This window comes from Synchiropus splendidus, chromosome 6 (genome assembly GCF_027744825.2).
Source record: "Synchiropus splendidus isolate RoL2022-P1 chromosome 6, RoL_Sspl_1.0, whole genome shotgun sequence".
In the NCBI taxonomy this organism is placed as follows: Eukaryota; Metazoa; Chordata; class Actinopteri; order Syngnathiformes; family Callionymidae; genus Synchiropus; species Synchiropus splendidus.
In genome coordinates, this window is record NC_071339.1 from 7,966,647 (window position 1) to 7,990,682 (window position 24,036).

At 41.1% G+C, this 24,036-nt stretch overlaps 2 protein-coding genes across 4 annotated transcripts in view; both read right to left on the reverse strand.

The window, feature by feature from the left end:
- Positions 1-660: 660 nt before the first annotated feature.
- On the reverse strand, positions 661-3,342 carry klhdc7a (kelch domain containing 7A). The gene has a single exon (XM_053868614.1). The coding sequence runs from the start codon at positions 3,248-3,250 to the stop codon at positions 1,247-1,249; it is 2,004 nt and encodes a 667-aa protein (XP_053724589.1). The 5' UTR covers positions 3,251-3,342; the 3' UTR covers positions 661-1,246.
- Positions 3,343-6,451: 3,109 nt separating this feature from the next.
- Positions 6,452-24,036, reverse strand: part of igsf21a (immunoglobin superfamily, member 21a) — a 212,102-nt gene continuing 194,517 nt past the window's right edge. The window contains exons 8-9 of one of the 3 annotated variants that reach the window (XM_053867448.1): positions 20,100-20,138; positions 6,452-8,229 (exon numbers count right to left, since the gene is read on the reverse strand). In XM_053867448.1, the coding sequence (XP_053723423.1) occupies positions 8,153-8,229; positions 20,100-20,138 (116 nt within the window). In that variant the 3' untranslated portion in view covers positions 6,452-8,152. The remainder of the gene's footprint in view (positions 8,230-20,099; positions 20,139-24,036) is intronic. The other 2 variants (XM_053867446.1, XM_053867447.1) reach the window with 2 other exon arrangements.

Below are 24,036 nucleotides of genomic sequence, written 5' to 3' on the forward strand. Positions count from 1 at the left end.
GAATGAGCAACCTTTCTCTCTCTGTGTTTTACCGTTACTCATGAAATGCCCTAAAAAAAAATTGGATGTGTCAATGTGGATTTCATGTCACAGTTTTATCACATGCAAATTGTTCTTTCTTTGTAGTAATTTAGATTTTTTGAATTTGTTGGTCACTGTTTATGGGCTATTTTTTTACTATATACTTTTTATTTCAATATATTTTTTTGATAAACATTTTATATTTTATTTATTTTAGTTGAATTTATACTCTTTCTGGAAACTATTGTGTTGTGTTTATTCTGAAATGTTTCTTTTCTCAAAATATTGAGATTATATATATATATATATATATATATATATATATATATATATATATATATATGTGTCTGTGTGTGTGTGTGTGTGTGTGTGTGTGTGTGTGTGTTTTAAAGTTAGATAGGTAATTCTTCCACAACTTTCACTTATCATTTTTCACTGTTTTTGGACCCATTTGTCACTCTTTTTGAGGTTGAAATGACTGGCTATACGGTCATCCCGATAATGTTGTCACCAACATCATATCATGCTTCACCTCTTTGCTGGATTAGCCATTTAACTTTAACCACTGAAAAATCAGAGAAACAGACTTCATATTTTTTGTGTGCAGTTTAATGTTCAAACACTTCATCAGGGCGTAGAATTAGTGGTCAATATTCAACAGCAATTGTTTAGGACCATAACCTCTCTCATGAAGGTTACAATCACATCATCATCTGCTTCTATAGTCTGACGCGGCCATAAACATGGAAATATAAAGAGCAAGAGTGTCTAACAGTGTCTGTGCCCCGGGAAGCAGAGTGCTGTGATGGGTCGCGACAACAGTGGCCCAACTCTGGAATGTTTTGGACTGTCATTATCCATAAATATTCGCTCAACTAAATTGGTTAAAGACCTTCAGAGATCTAAAATGAACTTACTGTCAGCGCCGATGCAGCGAATAATAGAAGCAAACTATTTACATGTCTGCACTGCTTGCACAAATATAATCAAATTGTAGTTTGACTGAAATTAGCGGGATAATACTTTGCATCTATTGACAAGTAGTGAGACGTGACAAACAGATATTTAATGAAGTACCTCAGGACACAGGAGTCCCATATCTAGCTTCAGTTTTACTTGGATTGTGATGGCTTTGGGATGGATCTGTACAAGGCAAAACAACACAGTCATTATCAAGCGTGCTTGGGCGGGGATTTTCCATCGCCATCGTCTTATTGAAAAACCTTCAGACGCTAGTCTGGCGCAGCTTCTTATCGGGGAGTGAGAGGACAAAAGGGAAAAGCATGCCCTTCCCCTCAGACAGGACGCTCAAATCCTCATCTATGAACGCCGGCGAAATCTCATCAGCCAGAAATCTCATTGTGAACTGACGGCTGATGCAGTAGATTGTGCCGTCCATGGTGGTGCACTGGAAGGTCGGGCAGCGGAGGAGCCGCCGGCTGCTGCACTCGTACCATAGCTTGGCCACGGTGTGGTAGCGGTAGACGCTGATGCCGAGCTGTGGGTTGACATCAAAACGATACAGAAATCTCCCCTCGGCTTCCAAATCCGCAGTTCGGTCTTTGCTCCCCAGCAGAGTGTGTCTCCATGTGTTGGTGGCGGGGCTGTAGCGCAGCAGCATGTATCTCAGACTTCCTCCGGAGACAAAAATCTCCCCGCTGCAAACGGCGACGTGATGCGCCACAGCAAAGGTGTCATAAGGCAGTGGTGCCACGAACGTCCATCTGTCGGCTCGAGGATCATAGCGTTCCACTGAGGAGAGGCACTCTCCTCCGATGGCGTAGACAAAGCCTTCTAGTGCTGCCAGTTTGCATCGAGGTCTGGCTTCATTCATTGGACTGATCTCCTTCCAAATGGATGTCAAAGGATTGTAGCAAAATACCCGCTTTGAGGGTGTCTTCTCGCTGTCTGCGCCCTCGCAGCCCAGGGCCACAAATAAGTAGTTATCCATTGTACACATGGCACAGGCTCTGCTGACCACCTCTGGCGGGATAAGGCAAAGCGTTTGCCACACGTTTTTGTTATCATCATAATAGTACACAGCACTTGACATTCTCTTTCTCAGCGCTGCCTGCTGCCCTCCTGCTGAACAGTCTCTGGGGTCCATATCTGCCACCATTAAATATTGCCTGCCTCTCATTCTCTGCTCCCGGATGAGTTCACGTTCGCTGGACAGCAGCCGCCCAAAAAGGTTTGGTTCCTTCAGCACTTGGAGGTAGTTGTCGGACAAGACCCCCAGGGCGGCCTGCTGCGTGGTCGTTTGACCATTTCGCTTGGCAATAAGGAGGGATTCCAAGCAGTTTCCTAGGTTTAGATTCAGTGCTTCCGATTCTGGGGCACTAGGTGTATGCTCTTCCACATCAAGAACTTCAAGGTTTGCAGTCTTAATGGGCACATTAGAGTCAGTAACTAGGTCTAATTGAACATAAGCTGGCAGCTCAGTCTCTTCAGTAGCAAACAGGTAGCTCTGCTTGCGTCGGACAGGCGATCTTGGTTCGTCTTTGTGATTCAGAACTTGGGGCGTGTCAGGATCTTCGCCGCACTTGCGCTTTCGTAACTCACCTGACTGTCCAAGAACCGCTTTGGAGTCAGAGCTGGAGTGAGAGCTGGAGCGTATATAGTAATTGTAAATCTTTCCAGGTAAAACCTGATCTCCTTTACCATCCAGAACCAGGTTGGCGTCTACCACTTTAATCTCAGCCTTAGAGAGGAAGGTGGAGTGTGTTCCCTGGTGATCCAAGTCCTGCCTCAGCTCTCGGCCCACTCCAACACTGCTCTCTAACTTCTGTAAAAAGCATGGGGACCGGCTCCTTGTGGAATTCGCTGCCTGTGCTGCGGGCACACGGCTCACATTGGGTTCGGTTGAAACTTCAGCGGAGGCGACCTCTTCCTGCTTTTGGGGAGCAGTATGTCCGTCTTTCACAGTTGAGTCCCGGTCAACAGAATCCTTACCAGCTGCGTTCCAAGAAGGCGTCAGTTCAGGACTGACAGTAGCCTTGGGCGTCTTTTCACTGTCACACCGAGAAGGCAACTCCGTCTTACAGTTGCGGAAGGTGGTGCTCGGTGGCTGTGCGTTGCCTTCAACAAGAAGCTGCTGTGGTTTGGCCGGATCTCTGGATGTGTAGAATCGATAAGCCAGTGACACGAAAAGCACCACAGCAGCAGAAACGCTGAGTTTCAGAAGCAGCTGCATGTCGAACTGTACGCCCAAAAGGTCTGCAATAGGCATCGTTGAAGCACCGCCGACGGTTGGGATGATCCTGTTGAATGATATCGTCACTCGCTCCCTCCTGACGGCAGCATGCTGTCTGCTCTCCTTTGTCAGAGAGCTCCAGTGATCTGATGACTGCCCAGAGGATCAGGTGAAAATTGATACAGCTGGAAGAAGTATTTGCATTCATGGCAGCCAGGGGGTGGAGCACTGTCATGCGCTGGCAGTGAAGCCAGATAGTTTAAATAACCATTCAAAGAGCATGTAAATACGCCATGGGTCAATATTTGCCTGCTCAAACAGGCTCTCGCAGTAATGACAGCTACGAAATAACTTCCTGAAAACTTCATTTCTGATGCAACATCATTTCCCTATGTTCACTCTCGAGTGTGTCATTCTTTTAAAACAACAGTAATGTCAGTAAAAGCACAAGCCAACGCACTGAAGGACAGGCTTGTTTCAATAAGGGCTGGTGGGAGAACTGCGCATCAGAGACAGACAGGATGTTTGCACCTGCATTGTTCAAAGCTTCCAGTCTCTGGCGAAGTACCTTCACAAGTTGCAGGCAATTTTAAACAAATAAAATCTTGGACTTGCCCGAACTTTTGACAAACTTGTTTTGTTTTCGTGACCAAGTAAGACGTTAGGTAGCACTTTTGGAGAATGGAAAATATTTTTTCCTCCAGCTTTGACTCACACAAAGTATTAAATACTGCAACAGGTTTGCAAAGAGTTGGGTGGTGGAGTAACTGAGTGATGCCACAAGATCCAATAAAGAGGTAACATGTGAGACGTGGGTTGGAAAGTCAATAACATTTTCGACTTGTGTTGACATACTACAGTTCGATCATCAGCTGATCGGGCAGTGAGCCAGGGAATCGGTGCTTAAGTGCAGAGCTGGTTTCACCACTGCGTCACATTGTTTGAAAAACACATTCTTTTACATCGCATTGTTAATTTGAAGTGAAAATCGTCTTTCAGACCTGCCAATATCCTAACACAGTTTCCACACATATTTTGATATTCTAAACCAGTTATAAACACCAGAAATGAAAATAAATGTTATACAACAACAAGGTAAATAACACATACAATGGGTATAAACTCAGATAATAGAATGTTTTTTTTTAAAAAGAAAATTTGTGGTTTGCTTTCTGTGCCTCTTTGGACATGCACAAAATGTTCTGGGTACTCCAGGTAAGGTGGGTCCCTGCAAGTCTCAAATCTGAGGAAGATACTTTCCCGAACTTTCGGAACAGTCACTCTCACTCACTTGTTGCTCTGAAAGCACCGCACTCTGACCACAACTTCACACAAGGCTCTTGAAAGCTGTCCTTGTGCTTGCGGTGTAGATGTGCCCGTGTCAAGATTGTCTTTCTTGACAGCGATATGTCAGATATTGCGACTGACAAAGACACAGGTTGGCCACCCATTCGCAGCAGGCGCGGCCAGAATGAAGGGAATCAAACTGCACTCCGCCTGACTGCTGAATAATTCACAAGTGAGGCAGCATCTCGGCGTGCAGCTCAGGTGACACACACAATAATATTGTGACTGGCCTGTAGCGCAACTACACTCGGTATCAGATGCCAACTTTCTTTTTGTTGGGTAAAATTCCACACTGGCTCCACATTTCTTTTAATAGACGTATTCACCAGTAGTTTCCTGATCATTTCAGTAGGCACATAGGACTTTGGCAAATGAATTGCAAACACTTGCAGCAACGTGCTTGTAACGCTTCTGTTTTGCTTCCGCAATCATGAAATGTGGGACAGCAACAAAGACACGACAAGATACTCGACCAGAGTGCTGAAATCCATCTGAGGCTCATCTGTTATACCCAACTAAGCCTTGTGCTCTCACCTCTCACCTGGTTTAAACCTTAATCCCTTAATACAATGTCATGTCCTTCGTACGATTGCGGGAAAAAAAAGAAAAAAGGGGGAAAGAACGCGAGGATTTTCTCAGATAAGGTGACGATTGGCTCTGTGAGTGTGAGCAGACATACCTGAATTACAACTCTAGGTTCATTTCAATCCTGCCAATCCATGGTTCTTTAATTCCATTCAACCTCATTCATCGTGTCGAGAGACACTAGTCAGCCACACGCTGCACATCCAGGTTAGTGGAATAATGAATTCAAGACTGTATCTCTCATTCTCCTCTCTCCTCTTTGGGGTTGTGGAGCCATCCAGGAAAGGCTCGAGACTGAATGTGGACATTCAAAATTCATTTTGATTTAACAGTGAACTCCATTTTCAATCTAGTTCTAACAGGATGTAGGGGGATACAATTTCTTTGTGAATGGATTGTGTTAGCTCCAACACTTGTGGACCGGCCCCTTTTTCCTCGCATGAAAAAAGTGCCCTCCACCCCCTTAGTAATGGCACATCTCTCATTTGCATCATTTATCCTTCGAAGTATTAAAGCAATGACTAGGGATCCACCAATGTCATTTTTTTCCGAGTACACAAGTACTTGCATTTGAATACTCACCATGACACAAAAGTTGCTTTGAGTTTTTTCTTATTTTTTCAATATATACCGTTATTTAAACAACATTCATCAGTATATTTTTCTTGCACATGGGTGGGCAGTAGTTTCACTGCAGTACAATTTGTTTTCATTCAAAATCTGTGCGCTGCCCTAAACTGGTATCGGTGTCCATTCTATTAGTGTACTGAAACCCAGTATCGGACCGATACCCGATATCGGTATCTTTTTCACCATGGATGCCAAGAAACTGCCCCCAATAATGACTGACAAACAGTCGTGTAATAAGGCTGTAATTACACCTCTGTCATTGTCCCCAGGTTAAGTTCCACAGCGAAAATGGATATTTGTGATCAAGGACATTTTGTTCAAGAATTTATATTATATTATATATTTATATTGCACACATTATCCCACGGCTCTCCTTTAGTCACACTTCACTGTATCTCATCAATTACACCTGCACAGGCTTCACACATACTCAAATTACCATGTTGATCCTGCCAGTAGCATTAGCTTTTAGCTTTAAGGTGTTTCCATTATTTTGTCCAACCCCTGTAGATCACTATCTTTGGCTTCTAACAACTATTTTTTATATTATTTTTTCAAACCAAGAGCGCCATCTAAAGAGCTTTGAACTTGAAATTAGGTCAGTGTTTCATAAGACCTCATTAACCCATCACGACGAACACAACTTATGTCTATAGCTAGATTGTATTTTTATTTATATCTCTATTCATTTTTTAGGTTTAAAAAAACACAAAAAAAGTGAAACGAAATTGCTAAAAATAAGAGCATCCCCCTCTATTTCACCACAGAAACTGCCATATATTGAGGTATCAAAAAGCCATCTCTGATCTGGGAAGCTTTAACTGCACATTTATGATTGAACAAAATAAACAATTTCTAAGCATTACACACATTTTCAATGATTTTCTCTGGTACTGACGGAAAAACCACAGGCAGAAAATGTGTCTGGAAACTGAAATTCAACCCACCAACGTTTCCATAAAAATTCCAAAACCAAAACATCAAAGAAAACTACAATAAATATAGCCATAAAAAAAGTCATATCTTCAAACACAGAGAATATCCTTGTGAGGAGGAGGCGCCCTTGGTGCCAATTTAAAATGTAACAGAGGAAAGACAGATTTAGATTTTTTAACTTTGATGAGCAATAGCAACTATGTCAGTTTTTATCGTGAAATTGTTTCGAAAATTTTTCTAAACAATATTAAAGAAAAGTAGATAAATGTTTGGAATAGTTACATCAAGGGCGCTGGTGAGAACTGTTTTTCTTTTAACTGTATCGGGATACAATTAAAGTCAAGACATATGTTTAATCATCGATCCATTTTAATACAGGTGAGATGAAACAAATACAACAACCCTGTCTACACACGCACACGCACACACACACACACACACGCGCACACTTCAGGTGAGCTCCTCCCAGGAATGGTGGCTCCAATGATCCTACAAGAACAGCGTCAGTCCTGGCCACAGGGTTGTATAGGATGGAGATCAGTGAGACAGAATGTCACATGAAGACATCAGTCTGTTAGATGTGAGGTGCTGTGCAGTCAGCTCAAATAAGGGGAGGTTGCAGGGGGTGGACTTTTAATGTCACATGCACCACAACCCTAAAAACCAAGCAGACACATGTTGACATTATTCTGCCATGGGAATATAAAAAGACAGATGCCAAATAAAGCAAAATAAAAAATAAAAGATAAGGATGATTCGTAGTCATAGTTGGGACAAGTGTTGCATGAAACAAAAGTGAACCTGAAACTCCACCACCTTCTTCCCTCGCCCATATAACCTCTTTAATTATTTTCAGTATTTACAGAGATGTACACAAAATACACAAAAAAAGGATCATTTTTCTTGTCTAGTTACTTGACGGACTAAAATAATTCTCTTGTACATTCCAAGCCATTAAAAGGAAAAGAAATCAATATGGAAAAAAAAAAAAAAAAGGTTCTCTGGGAGCTTGAAAGTCTGTGCCAGTCATTCCCATAACGTTTGAGGAGTGGTCAGTTCCTTCTTTGAATTCCTCCGTCCTCAAAAGAAAAATCCAAAATGTTTTTTTTTTTTACTGTTTAAAATCAACTATTTTTATTGATCAACAGGCAAATGTGGGACAACAGAGACACAGAAAAATTAGGTGTAACTGGGAGGGGGCTGTACAGCAGGAGGCATTGTCATCTTTTTTTATTTTTTCCCGTTTTTTTTTTTTTTTTCAGGTTATTGTCATGGTAGCAAATACCGCTCCCTTCGGTAACTCAGTGTCCCGATGACATGGATGTTCTGTCAATGCCCCAGAGAAGGCTTGTAAGGATCAAGATATCAATGTGTGAGTCCGCGTCTATTGGATGTCAGGCAGCAGGTCTGTGGGAATAACAATGTCCTGGATTCGAGGTTTCACGTCAGCTCCGCCGTCAGTGTGAGGACGAGTGTCAGCCACGTTAGTCCCAGCATGTGCATGTTTGCGGCGCCGTCTGAAAGATGAAACAAACATTGTGACAGCAGCAGCATGTAAAATAGAAAATAGTAACGTCAAAGATCCTGAATTGCAGCATTGACCCCATGGATCGGCATCACAGATCTTCCATATGATCACAGAAATCAAATGTTTGTGATATGATTTGGCTTGCTGCCAGGGTGGAGATGTTTAACAGGGCCTGGTACAACTTGAGTACACACTGACTGCGGTCATGTGCAAGCAACGCACTGACAAACATTTCATTTTCTGGTTTAAAATCCTCCTACATTTTTCCGGGTGATACACAAGTGGAATCCTGTTTTATGCCCTTGATATGTCGCAGTGATATTTCCTTTTTTTGTTTTGCTTCTCTAAAGAATGAACCATCCATTTTATTCCGCTTCTCATGTTTTTGGACTGTTGGAGGAAACCAGAGTGCCTAGATGAAAAGTATGCAAAACCACAGAAAGTCTACCATGTAGAGTAAGGGTCTCAAACTCAATTGACTGGGGAACTATTGTTATTGGTCATTTTTTTTTACAACTGATGTTGTATTTCTATCCATAGTCTTTGTTGGTAATTCCGCTTTATGTCAATACAAACCTCTTGAAGATCTATAGAACTGGCTCTTGGTGACTCTTCGCCACCAAAGCCAAATATTGCTTTTGTTTTTTTCACTAGTCGGCCACCAATTGTTCAGTGCGTCCTTGTGGGACAGTCTGGGTATCACTCCATCCTGAAGTAGGTGCCGGCAAATCTCAAAATGGAGGAAGCTACTTTCCTTCGCCTTCTCCTCAACTTAACTTCAGAAGTATCGGGACAGTCCTTGCACTCTGTTGTAGCGCACATTTTTCAGGTTGAGGACTGAAGTTGAGGACTAAGGAAGGAAGTGGAATTCACCGCAAATGTCATCTATTGTGATTCAGTTATACATTTTTTTTCCAAAACACCTGACATTGGACAAACAGGATGAGGATGTGGACCGCTGTGCATCTCAAGGGCTGCACATTAGAGACCCATGATGTTGGAATGTACGGTAAAAGGGACATCCAACAGGCAGAAAGATTGCCAGCTGACAAAGAACAAAAAATCACTAATACCGTCCTGAATAACTGTGTGAAGGTTTGAGCGACGTAGAAGTCAGTGGTGTCGACTGTTTAATCAGAATTACATCTAAAAATAATAATTTTATGAGTAAACAACTTTAAATCCACTGAAACAACACATAATTTAGGACTAGGTGAACACAATTTTAATTCATAACCGTTCTATTTATTTAAGAAGATAATGTATTTCAATAATTAGGGACTTAACTGTAGCTCCTCCGCAACTGTTTCTTTAACTGGCATGATGGAACAGTCACAATATTCAAGGCTTTCACCGTCCAAGTGGAATGTAGTTGCAGAAACAGATATTTACTTTGGATGAACTGGTGAAGATTAATAACAAGAAACAGATCATTCAAAATAGAAAGGAACGGGGAGCTCTGCGTAGCTGGCAAGGCTTGGAAACATGAGTACATCAGTGTTCTACATGCATATTGACAGCTTATAGGCCGTGTGTGTGTGTGTTACAATTCATATTTGTGCAGTAAAAACTAGAGCACCTGCAGTGTTTGGTGATATAACAACTATCTGCACGCGATGCGCAAGTCATCCTTCAAGAGGCTAACGTCAGAAAAAAATTAAAAAAATCCCCACGGATTTGCATGAAAAATATCAGTGAATCAATATTACATCAGATAGTTCTAGGAAACAGGCGATTTTGATATAAATGATCTTCAGAAGCCCCTATGGATGTCAGCAGAGAGCTCTTGAATATAAGACGCTCCTTCGGCGTAACAAAGATGGTGTCAGCAGTAAAGTTTACGTGAGGTACAAAAGGTTGCGATTTGGATTTCATTAACTACTACCTCCGCGAATTCACTTCCGAAAGAGGGGCTTGAACTCATGGCCAAACCATTACAGCATCAAGGGGTCAGAATATTGGCAGTCCTGAGTCGAGACACAAAATGAGCCGCGGCGCTTGAACAAGCTCAAGACTGGAGATAACAGCCACCAGCTTGTATTGCTCTGCTGTGGTGCAACCTCTTCTTCGCATGCCTCGTGTGCTTGAGGTCAGTGATGCTACTGCCACCTGCAGGTTGACAAATCTCATTACCAATGGCATGGATACAATAAATGTTCAATAGTAACAAATCATATTGAGTAAAAATATATATATATATATAAATCATCATAGTGTAGGTGAAACTACGCAGCTTAGCGGTGGCATATGTTCCTGTTTCCAGTGACTCCAGTTCCATAATATGACCTTGCCCCTCCTGTTCAGAGGTCATCAAAACAGTAGAAATTTCTCTGCCCCTGTTCAACTTTCACGGTGGAAGAAATTGTTAGGCGTTATTCTTCTTTTTAAACAGACAAAGCCTGACTAAGCGCTTTTTCATGAACGATCACAAACACTGCTGACACAACCTGACCAGTCAGTTCTCATCGCCTTCAACAACAACAAAACAAGGGAAGCGGAGACTGTTCTAGAAAATAGCACAGCGCTCACAAATCCCAGGTTTACAAGGGAAACAGCACATCTTAGTCAATAATATCCAAGTATCTTGGTTGGTATCTTGGTTGCCAATATGCAGTGAAAGATTTGCGTCAAACTCAATGCCATTAGTTCAAAGCTGACAAGGAAATTCATTTTAAAGCGGCCTACAATTGCGTTGAATTTAGAACACACACTGGCCCAAAAATGCAGTGCAACTTCGTGAAGTGATGGCCTCCTGCCACAAGATGGCAATCGATCCACCTCAATATTCTACGTGATTGCAAATCGCCCCCCAAAAAATTGGAAGATAACTGAACAATGATGAAAAGTCTTAACACAAAAGTCAATAGAAGCTGCAGATGTGAAGTCATTATATCATTTTGTTTAGCTACTGCTTTGTTCAGGTCCATATTCGGCGTCACAATGAATTATTTATTCATTGCATTATTTTGGGGATTTGACTTATTCACAAATCACTTGACAGTTCATTTTCACTTTTGACTGGAAGTTTGTGTTCGGCATTTAAGCGAGATAAGTTCGGCTGAGGACAAAGCCGCAGCCTGATAGACTCTCCTGATAGATCCCCAATACACAGCGCTGCTGCTGCAACGCGTTGCATAGAAGTGCGAAAGAAAGCGCCTCTTTGATGGAGCAACACATTTAATGCCAACATCGTGCGAGCTATCCAAATGCTGACACGAGCCGCTCAGGCTGATACACCCAGCTTTCACTGAGGGCCGGACAAATAGAAATATTATTTCTGTCAGCCATTCACTTGCATATCGGGTCAAACAACCACGGCTGCGGGGTTTGTGTCCGAATGACGTGTTTTCCCCTGCTAGTGAAAATGTCAATATCTTCCACATGTTGACAGCACTCTGTCCTCCGGAGAAAAAAAAAAATGCCCTGAGCCATTCAAATTATTTTCCCCTCCTTCCTTCGCTGGCTCGTGGCAGTCGAAAGTGGGTCAACTTTTCCAGAAACAGCCTCATGCCAATTCCAGCTGAACACAATTTTGAGTGAGCAGAGATGAACTTTCCGACAGCGTGTGTGACATCAGGCTAGGAAAAAGGGAACAAGTTGGAAAGGAAAAAGATTTGAGCTTGTTTATTTCAGCGTGATGTGTACGGCCAGTTGTCCAACAGATGTAAAAAATCTGCCATATTCAACTGCCACCCCTGAACACAGACCTCCAAACTTTCAATTCTCACAGGTCACAGGATGATGGAGAGACCTGCATCTGTGCCGCCCCAGTGAGGTCAAAGAAATCGATTGCTATTGAATTGGAAAAAAAAAAAAAAAAAAAACACATACCAAGAAATAAAGTTCCATTATATCATAGTATGTTTTACCCAAACAGTAGTTCACAAAAACATGAACCACCTCACCAAATATCTTCCGATATTTATGATTTATATTAAAAATAATTTAATAAAACAGATATAAAATGAAATAATGTGTAGTTAAATGACATTTATTTAAGTATTTGATGGCATAATTACATTATTTCCCTTCTTTTATAATTACAGTTGGGATTGATTAAGCAGTAAATAAATAAATGGAAATGTATTTATCACAATTAATTGCATTTTAATTGATTTCATTGACTAAAAAGATCAAAATGAATTGGAGTGAGAAGTTTAGACCCATTTCATCTGATTTATTTTGCATAAATTTTCCTCTTAATTAATCAAAATAACTGATATTGAACATATTTAAATCACATAATTTAAGTGAAATTTAAGACTTTTTTTTGGCGCCACACAATTGTTGCAGGATATAGTAGCTAGAGTACTTTGAAAAATTGTTCTGGGCCCCGACTACATTGTAGAACAGCTGATCCGTCAGATCCGCAGGTGTCCCCAAGTTGAGACTTAGGGACCTTAGGTGGCCGAGCCTTTTCTGTCAGGGCTCCTCCACTCAGGAACAGTCTGACACAGGAGATCCCAAACACAGTGTTCACCACCAGCTTCAAATCCCTGCTCAAAACTCATTTTGTCAGCTGGCATTCATGTATCATCCACCGAACAATTCCTTAGTTCTTGATCACTGAGGGCCTGAGTGCAAACATTCCTCACTGTTTTGCCTGGAAAGCACTTTGTGAAGAGCGCTATTATATTATATTAATGTATTATTATATTATTATTATCATGACTATGCTTCATCAGTACAACTAATGAAGCTTTATGAAGTAGGTTCACTTCGAAGCGCACCATAATCTTCAGGTTTGAAAAACAATTTCAATGAAACTGCAGATGATTTTTAAAACAAGACCACCACCGATAAAGCACTGAAAAAGGCTTCATGAAGCTTCCTTGATCCGACGTGTTGAGTCACAACCAACTTTAATATCGTGGTTATGCAAACCTCATGGAGCTCCAGAAAATACCACAAGAAGAGAAGACCTTGCTACATGATGCTTGATGGGCAGATGAGGTTTCAAGTGTCGATGTTTTTGGAGACCACTAGATGGCACTGTGTGCTCTATAACCTCTGACTTCGAACAACTATTCCAATGAAACAACACATGACTTTTAAAGCGACACTGCCACCTACTGAGCTTTGCTAGTTATACAACCTGTAGTCAAGAAAGCAGATGCACACAGACTGTTTTTCTTGGTAAAGAACTGTCATTGACATTAGTGGCTATTCTATTTTTCTCTATCCATGATTTTCAATTGCAAAAAGAGTCATGCACAGACTGAATTAGCGTCAACATTATGAGGAAATACAGGTTTCTTTATGACAAGGAACATGCAGTGGTCAACCAGACACTGCTCCGTCTCCATCCTCTGACCTTCAGTGAAGACTTTACTGAGTAAACTGAATTTATCAACTGGATCTTACTCCACAGCAGACAGTTTTAGCTGCTCTCCTGGAAATATGGACACTGTTTTTACACCATTCAGCACCAGGACAAAGAAATACTGCAGACTTGTCGAACAAGGTTTAGAGCATATGTTTCCACGAGTGTTGCTCCCTGAAATACCCCACGACGGCACCATGTGTCTCGCTGGTGTGGTTGCATACAGGTGAGCACAGCTTCTGTTGTGACGTGAGATCATGTCTCAGAATGTAAAAAGCCTTCAGACATGGACAAGATGTGTGGACAGAAGCCCAGCTTCTCCTGGGACTTGTTCTTCACTGGCTGCAGGGCTGTGTATGGGAAGTCGTACCAGCAAACAAAGGGGGGGATGTGTTGAAGGAAAAAAAAAAAAAAATCACACGCCTCATAATTTTGTAGGTTACTGTGTTGCTTCTTCATTAAATATTAATTTGAGCATATTTTGAGGAGTTGTCATGCATCTCAACTGTTTACTGTCCAGCTCAATTGAGCATGCTGTGTGGCTCGGGGGCCACAGGCAACACAGCTACAGCTGTGTTTTCCCAGGAAATAACACTGGGACAAAGACTAGATTTGTTTTTAGTGTTTAGAGCTGCAGTGCCAGCTCCATTTACAGTTGCTGAAAAGTGGAGATGACGTTTCATGATACAGTGTCCACATTTTCAGAGGCCACAAGATGGCGCTCTGGTTTTAGAAATGAAGTGATGTTTCATTGAAATAGTTGTTCAAGTCCAAGCGTCACACAGCAGCTGTGGCCTCTGGAAGTCTGAACACAGTTTGATGAAACCCTATGGACATATCACTAGTCACTGCTCATGTAACATTTTCACATCTTGTTTTTTGGCGATTTTTTAATCGCATTTTAATTTCACTTTAATTATTACCCTTCATACAGCCACATGTCCAATGAAAATCTTTTTTTCTCGGGGCCATGCCTCATTTATGGTTCACTTTATATCCACGGTATATGTAAACAACGTAAGGTATTTTTGAATGACAATAAAGATTTAATAATCAAACTTCCTTATTGCTCAATTGGTAATACATTTTATTTCTTTAGTAACCAAAATTGCACGCATACCTACTAGAAATTGTCTTTAATTCCCATAGTATTATATCATTTATTTCCCTCAGGATTTAGTATTTATTTGCTTACAATACAACACTGACTTTTATTCCTGAATTATCATTAACATGACTTTCTCCAGAGCTTATTTACTTCTCCATAGTTTGACTTATTGGGTAACTCTGGCTATAAGTTGTGATCAAATGTGTTCATTTTAGCTGCTAAAAAAAAAAAAAAAAAATTCACATGGAGGTACAGAAGCAGCTGTTGATGTCATTTCAAAATCAGAAGGTAAGAACCACCTGAACAATATGCAATAGTCACAACTATTAGATAATAGCTGCAATACTGTTTATTTGTTTATGTCTAATATATATATATATACTGAAATTCCGTTGCCATAATATAGTGATATGTCTTTGTGCAATGACAATAAAGAAAGTCTAAGTCTTAGTGTAAGTCTAACTCGTCATGGCAGATGAGGTATGATGAAACATTAAAGGGTTGATGAAACAGTGTCCTAATTTTCTCTTGGTTGAGAAATGTTTCATTGAACTGGTTGTTCATGTCCAAACATTTTACAGCATATGGCCTCTGAAAATTAAGAACACAGTTTCAAAAAAAAAAAAAAAAAAAAAAAAAAAATTATATTTATAAAAAATTTAAATATATTTCTTAAAAAAATGTATATATATATATATATATAAAAAAAATTTAGGTTAATTCAACATTGATGATTTCTTTACGTAAAAAAAGTTGTTGCTACGGCTGAAATTGGCTCAAGAAGACAACAGTGAAACTATCCTTTTTGATCTTGAACAAACAAATTCTTTTGATCTGCAAATGACACTTAAAAACCAAAGTCAAGCACATTTCAGATCACAGACTTTCACCAACACTTGATCTTCTCAAGCTGCCCTTCATTTGCTTCCGTATTCTGTACAGTGAAATCATCTTCTGAGTCCGCGTCGACTATTTGAGATGCAAGTCTCTCCGCCATCTGTTTGCCTTCACATTTGTTGTTTTTTTTCTTTTTTTTTGGCAAATACCTCCTTGTATCTGTGCCAACCATATTTCTGAGACTCCTGCTAAGGCTGATATCTGTGGTAGCATGGCCTTTTTTTACTTTTTAAATAAACCGATAACACTATCTCTGACACACTGGACATGAAAATGCTAAGTTTGTGCAGCATTTCTGCTCGAAATACACAAGTTTTTTGTTCAATTTTTTGACCTTTCGAATTGAGGAAATGACTTTTTAAACTACATTTTAAACAGTTCATCAGTTTTATTTGGGAAAAAGCTGACACACACACAGCTTTGTCACCCACAGTCTTTGTGGTGACCTCTCACTGCCATAACCCTTTCCCCAGCCTCTCAGCCTTAACTTAACCATCCAAAACAAATGGACTCTGAAACAAAGTAAAGCCAATTACACGGACCTACTTATTTTGAACCTTCAAAAACACCTAAGGACCCCACAAAGATGTGTTTTCCTCACTAAAAGCTTCAGATCCCACTAAAAAAAATGCATCAACAATCATCTAAAGTACAAGTTCTCTCCATATTATCACGTCAACGAAACAAAAATCGTAATTTCCGACTCCAAATATTGAGGCAGACCTGACCTCATTCGGCAGGCGTGCACGGGCACTCGCTAACCTCCCGGGGCTGCTGTGTACACAAATCTGAATTGCATGCGCGGCGTGATTGTGCGACCAGGCTGACCTGAATATGTCCTTACCGAGACACACCTGCTCCTGCGCTCGAGGTGGCATTTGCATATTCAGAATTGCATCCGTAAAATACAAATTGAATTGCGATGAGTGAGGGAGGACGAAGTGAAAGCGAAGAGTGAGATTAAAATGTGGAAAACAGCGACACCTGCATCATATTAGTGGAGCTTTAAGACATCTCCGCACGCCATCTGCTTCGCAAGAGTGTACAGTGGGGCAAATAAGGGCATCGCACACACACGCGTGGGAGATTACACAGTGTAGTTATACCATTCAAATGGATTTTCCACTTCATCACCTCGAACCCATGTGTTCCTTCATCGTGTATACACCGTAATGTTTCTCTTGTTCAGATTCAGAGTTCATATTTGGTGCTTATTGCTAATGGATTGTGACAAAGAGCTGCAATTATCAGTCTGTTATCGTTGTGGGATGAATGGTTGGTTCACAATAGGAAGTGGATGTCTCTCAAGTGAAACAGTTACAAATAAGTCAACAGAAAAAAAAAAATGTTTGGTCTCTGTACGTCTCTTGTGATGACTTTGTGGGCTGAAATTATTCTCAATATATCATTTTTTTTCCTGTGACTTGAAGTCATGTACTGATGTCTTCTATTGCCTTTAAAAAATACACTTTAAAAGGGCAGATGAGGTTATTACACCGGTGATAAAACAGCAAATCCACGAATCCAGGAAGCTGAGGTCGGCGTTGAGAAAACACAGAAGGATCCAGGTGGCTACGAGGGAGAGGAGGCAAGATGGAAATGTTGTCCTACAGTTTCTCCTGACAATCTCTCATTTTTTACATATGATAATCTCCTAAACTGCAAATGAGCCTCTGCCACACACACAGCGCAGCAGTAATCTCACACTCAAGCAAAAGTGACAGGCTTGGTTAGTCACGGAGGAGGTTACGAGTGAACGCTGTCGAAGATTAATCCTGACTGAATCGTCTATCTGGGGCACGGTGCTCAGGACGGGATGAGAAACATCCACCTGTCAATACTCGGAGCACTGCAACCGCAGAGGGATTTGTTGCACAATGGTGTCAAATTTTCTATTCATATTTCCTGATAGAATCACTCTCACATCTCATTTTATGTGGAACAATTTTGTGGTAGCGTGGGGATCCAGCGAGACATGAGGCTTTATGGGGACACAGCATCTCTGAACCTGCGCAATACATGCCCAGCACTTTCACAGATCACGTGTCTGGCATGACCAAAACACCGGCATGTTTTCACCTCTCAACAGAAGTTTGTTGAACCATGCAGGTCTCCGAAATCAGCGGCTCTTAACCTTTTTGATCTCGGGACCCACCTTTCCCAAAACAAATGGGGCCCGGGCCAATTCAAGTAATAGAATAGATTCATTACTCCAACAATGATGTACAATAACAATCTACCTACACCAACAAACCAAAACCTTGTGAAATGACATGAAACCACGTGAGCATCGCAAAGATATTTGTCATCGAAAAGTCCAACCAGCAGCACAACCAGGTGCAAGTCATGTTCATCAAATTTAGTCAAGAAAAATAGGAAGAAAATACACTTGATGGAAAGTGTTGAGAAAATTGGAAAAAAAAGAATAAAATTCTGAATAAAATAACTATAATAAAACCATGTCTATATATAATTAAAAAAAACTCCTAAGAAGATAAAAATGAAGTGTAAATAAAAGTATCGCCATTTCAGAACTGCTTCAACAGGTGCTTTCGTGGACTAATTTTTGTCTTTTAAAGAACTTCTCCATAGTTGTTAACTATCACAGATTTGCCACTGTCAAGTCAATTCAGTGACACACTACAGCCACTATATGAGGCTAATGTATCAAAACTCAGCAACAAAAAAAAAAACTTTTAGCCGCCCTCTAGGAGGCGCTCACGGCCCAACCATGGGCCCCGGCCCTATGGTTAAGAATCACTGTCCTAAAGGTTTGGAATTGTAGAGGGTAAGCGGGACAAACTGACCTGGCAAAGATCGTGCACTTGACAGAACTCCTCATTTGCTGTTTTTAAACCAGACTTCATACTCAGTACAACTCATTTTTTAGGCTTCTGGTGAATGAGTCATTCCTTTTGTGATGTCTTTTTAAATCTACCTGAAGCATTGTGAATTGATGCACCGACAATGTCAAGCTGTGCAGCACTTGAGTCAATGTCGCTGCAAAATGCGCTTTATAAATAAAATGCAAGACTACATTCTGCTACATCACATCTCATTGTTAAAAAGGGTTCATGCTAAGGAATATATATATATATATATATATATATATATATATATACACATATATATACATATATATATATATACTTTTGCAAGATCTCGCAATACTAGTTTGAAGTGACAACGTAACTACTTCCGGATCAAACAACCATAGTGATGGCGAGTCAGCAGCCGTGGGGAATTTTCACTGAATTTTATTTTGAAATTGGACTAATATATGAGGACATACAGTTCGTGCTTTGTTGCAAGCATGGTTTTGGTCATCCTCCATGAATCCTCTACTTCTCGCAGCAGAACCAATACATTTGAACGGCGTGAGATGTTGCAAAAGTATCGTAGCGTCTGCTGGAAGTAGACAAAAACAGCCGTTCCGTCGTTTAGTTTTACAGTGTAGTGGTCTACAGAAAACAGAAACAATGGCAGCTCCTCGTTCTCCTCAACAACTCCCAAAAAACAGAACTCTGTCTCACCCCCAGCGCAGCATCTCACTCCACCCTCACTCACTTGTCACCACTGAACTCTTAAAGGAACAGTAGCGTAAACTCAGAACGTCACAGTATTACGAGGTTTAACAAAAATGTATTGAGTGACATCGCAATACATTTCTGACAGATCTTTTTTTTTTTTTTTTGGCCATAAAATTTTGGAATTATTTTCAAAAACAGCTTTGACAGTTGCTTTCATGAACAGGTTTTACTTTTGTCGAGGTGGCATCATTTTGTGTTTCCCAAAAACTTGCCAGCTATCACAGATTTGCAGCTGTCAAGTAAATATAATGGCACACTGTTGCCACCAAGCCCAGTGTCTCTCTCTTTGTCCCTCACGACCCAAAGGTGTAAAACATAAAGACTTTTAGTGGCCCTCTAGGAGGCGCTCACGGCCCAACCATGGGCCTCGGCCCTATGGTAAAGGATGACTGTTTTAGAGCATCATTGCTTCCGTCCAAACTGGCCCTGCAGCGTTTTAACAGAAATGTTTCTCTTGTTTTAAATTGTACTGGCTGTCTTCACAAACTAGGCACAAACCACGATCCAGGCACAAGATGCTAACCACTTCTTTCGCTTCCTCACGTGTGCGCGACACACACACACACACACACACACACACACACACACACATATATATATATATATATATATATATATATATATATATATATATATATATATATATTCCATTGAAAGAAGCATTTTGAAAAGTGTGCAATGGTTTGGTGGAATGAGAACTACTTAAAAAAAAACATACACACCTGCTCAGATGGTGGAACATGTTTCATCATTTCACACACACACACACACACACACACACACACACACACACACACACACACACACACACACACACACACACACACACACACACACACACACACACACACACACACACACACACACACACACACACACACACACACACACACACACACACACACACACAAATGCACTGATGCTGTAGTGAAAACACTTACTGTTTGGATTCTGTGTGTTTTTCATCATGCTCGGGTTTTCTGCGAGACACAAAGAGAGAAAGGGAAAAGCATGAGCTTGATAAAAAGATGTCGGAGCAACTTAGAAACTGCAATCATGTCAGACTGCAGTGCTGTGATGAGGCCCAAAGTTCATGAAGTGAATGTTAAATGGCAGATCCCCGGTGTGAAAGAGCGGCTCTGTTAATAGAAGAGGGAAAACAGAATGCTGCAGCAAAGCGAGCGCACAGTGACTAGTGACTGGAAGAAAACAGTCTGTCACCAGGTTTTTGCATCCACCATTTCCACCTTTAATAAGCAGAGCAGCGTCTCAAACACACACAACAACCAGACAACACAATGGTGCAGGAGTCACTTCAAACAAGGCAGGAACCTGGGTGGCTTGTGTTTAACTGACTGGCCAGTCACACTGAAACCGTATAAGAGCGAGAAGCCGACCGGGATGGTTTTGTGTTAGCATATACAGTATTTATGCACGACTGCATCTTCTGAATCTATTCACCAGTCAAGCTGTTCAGAATTATTTTATACTTATAATTATATATTTATTATAGAATTATAACATTCATATCGAGTCATATCATCCTCAACAATATGTCCACCAGTGACGCTGTGTCTATTCTTCCTTTCAGGCTAAATGGTTTGTGTTGCAAACCAAATCTGCAGTGTTCTTGTCCAATGATGAACATGAAAAGAATAGACTCACTTTCTGTACAATTCACATATGAGTTATTGTCAGGCTGTAATGAATCAGAAGATTGAGACATAATAACAGTTTTACATATGCTTTAAGTTTAAAAAGTGAAACCATAAAAAATATTTTTTATGTATAAATTATTGTCAAGAATTAGAAAGATAAATAAACATTCTCTTTATGTCACATTGCAGCGAGAGAAATAAGTAAAAACCAGCAGTTGATGAAAAAAAACCCAGAATATATTGTAGACAATTTACTTAACTGTACTTTACCTGGACACAAGGGTTGCGACAGTTTGCCCCCCAGGATGCGTGCAGATGAATGTGCATCAGTCAAGCATGTCACAAGCGAGTTAGCACTATAGCGAATGATATGATGAAATATCATATTTGATACATACATGACACAGAATTTGCTGTCGGTCTGTAAAATAATTTGTCACATTACCAACATATTTAAAGGATTTTTATGTATTTTTATTTTTTAGAAAATGATAAAGTTATGATACAAAAGTTCTATATGAATTCAGGACGCTTTTGAAGGTCACTAGCATGTACGGCTTTTTATTGCTGCTGTAAAATGTAATTTAAAGAAATCCAATTGTTGAAATGAGCACTTGCATGTGATGGTGTGAGTCCATGCAATTTACAAGGCCTCGGCTCAGAATAGACTGCATCTGGACATGGTCTAGACTCAGATGTGCTGGATTTTATGTCCAAACCAGTCAAGACCGCAGCAACTCCGATTTTTTAAAAACACGACAAGTGTTAGGTTTAAACCTAATAAGTCTCTTGGCTTGAAAAATCGTGACTCTTTGCAACATCTGACACCTGCCAATATCAGCGCTCCATTTTGACGTCATATAAAGAAGACAGACAGGAGAGCTCACAGCAGCAGCTCTGTCTTCAGAGTCAACAACAATTCAATTTGCATATTGTAATCATAAAGAGCAAACCGCCTGTAATGAAAAAGCCCTCAGAAGCTTGGGCCGCAGCGACAGTCACATGGAATGTAAACATGAGAATAAGAAACTGCCAAGCTCGCTCATATTTCATGTTTCATTAATGTAATAATTGACTGGTTCTCTGTGAGTGACTGATCTTGAGACCACATCTGCATGGTCTTGGTACTGTTTCGGTTTAGCTTTAGCGCTATTAATGGTTGCGACGCGCTCAGGTTCTTCCTTTTTGTCATGAGCTGGTCATGTACAATGAGTGCCTTGGCGGCGGTATGTTATGTTGTGGTTTGATATAGAGGATTTTCACGCTGCGTCATCAAAACTGGAAGTCGTCATGTTGGAGGTTCCATTGTAATGTTGTTGAAGACAACATGTGTTAGTCTCAACAGAACACAGACTTATTGTACAGTGGTGCCTCGGTTTTCGAACATCTCGGAATTTGAACTAAAATTTCTAGATTCTTTTGCTTCGGATTTCGAATGAAAATCCAGAACTCGAACGCCCTCGGAAAAAAACGGAAAAAACATAACGTGCGTGGACCGATCAGCTGACCCACGACACGCTTTGTTATTGTGTATAACGCAGCCTCTGTATGCAGACGTGTCCGTTAGCTACATTTACTGACTGTTTTTTCTTCATATTGAGGTGTAAAACCTTTCCTGTCTCCACACTGGACCGTGGTAGGGTGTCACAGGGGAGGTGCTCGCTCTCCACACCTCCACTCCAGGATTTGATGTCCTGTTGTGGGCTGGAGCTGGGACAGGGATGAGGCGAGTCTGGGACAGAGCGTGACTTGGTTGATGACTTTGTCACAGCCAAACTGCACAGAAGCGCACATTCAGAGCTGGACACGCACCGGGCACCTCTTCACTTCTGGAGAGACCTCACTCACTCGGCAACCCCTCCCACATGCAGCGGCCACACACATAGCGGAACAGCGCACCTGCAGCAGACACTCTCCATTCACTCCTACAAAAGCCTACTTTAAGGCTTGGAACGCATTGTTTCTTTTTCAAGTCATTGTAATGGGAAAAATCCATTCAGATTTCGAACAGCCGTCGGAACGGATTGTGTGCGAGAACCGAGGTACCACTGTATTTAGAGTTGGATAACAATAAATCACTGATTCAAAATCAAACGGTACAAATACTAAAAGAATAACACATTTTGAAACGAACAATGTTCGGCAGACTCTGAGGGGTTTGGTGAATGATAGAACCTGGCTCATAGTTCACTATTATCTCATCGGGTCCGAACTCCGAAGACATAAATGCTGCTCGCCAACGGACTCCAGAGCTGCAGTCATTATACTCTATTATTCTTCATGATGTATATCAAGGACTGCGCCAAGTGAGCGCAGCCCCTGAACACTCCTATCTCTTCTTCACCGCTGGCAGAAAGAGACGTGTTTCATCTCAAGGCCACCAGGGACAGTGCCAAGGTCATTTAATCACCATTTACTCCCCCGGAGCGAGAGTAGGGGCAATCCACGAGGAGCAGTGAGACAGATGGGCCACAGCAGGCACATAGCCGATGACACCTGAGGCTGAATCGCAGCGTTAAATAAACGTTAGTGGCTTTTTGAGTAAAACGTCTCCCAAGGTAACGCATCCCCTCGAGTCACTCTTCCTCATTAGACACACCCCGTAATTTATATTGGTAAGCAGACGCCTCACAGTCACAGAGGAGGCGCAATAAGTGTTTTCGAAAATTGGCACAACGGAAAAAGGCCTGGAGAGTCAGTTCAGAACTTCTCAGGCCGGAAATAGGCGCGACAAATTTGGGAAGACTGGTCGGCTCTGTATTTTCAATTTTGCCAAAGCCTCAAGTCTAAAGAGTCAGTCTCTCCTTTGCTAATAAATAATCAGAAAAAAAGCTCAATAAAACAAGCATGGCTGTTATGAAACTAAAAATACCAACTTACGATCTGTCCAGCCATAACTTAACCTTGATATGGCAACATATACCAATTTCTTCATACCATTTTGATTGATCTCTTTTGACTAAATATTGACTCATTTTGTGTTGTTGTCAAACCAACCAGGGTCTGTGCTGGGTCAGGTACCTCTTCTACCATTTTATCAGCAGATTTAAATACGCACGTTAGACGTTATGTTGGATTTGGGCATGTGACCTCTATTCAGGACAGTCGCTAACCTTGAAGTGGGAGATGTTGGAAGTTGATGTGTTCATATTGAGTGTCGTGTCTGTCGCCTGTGGCGATGATGTCATATCCCACTCCATTTGATTCCATTTGCAAAGGC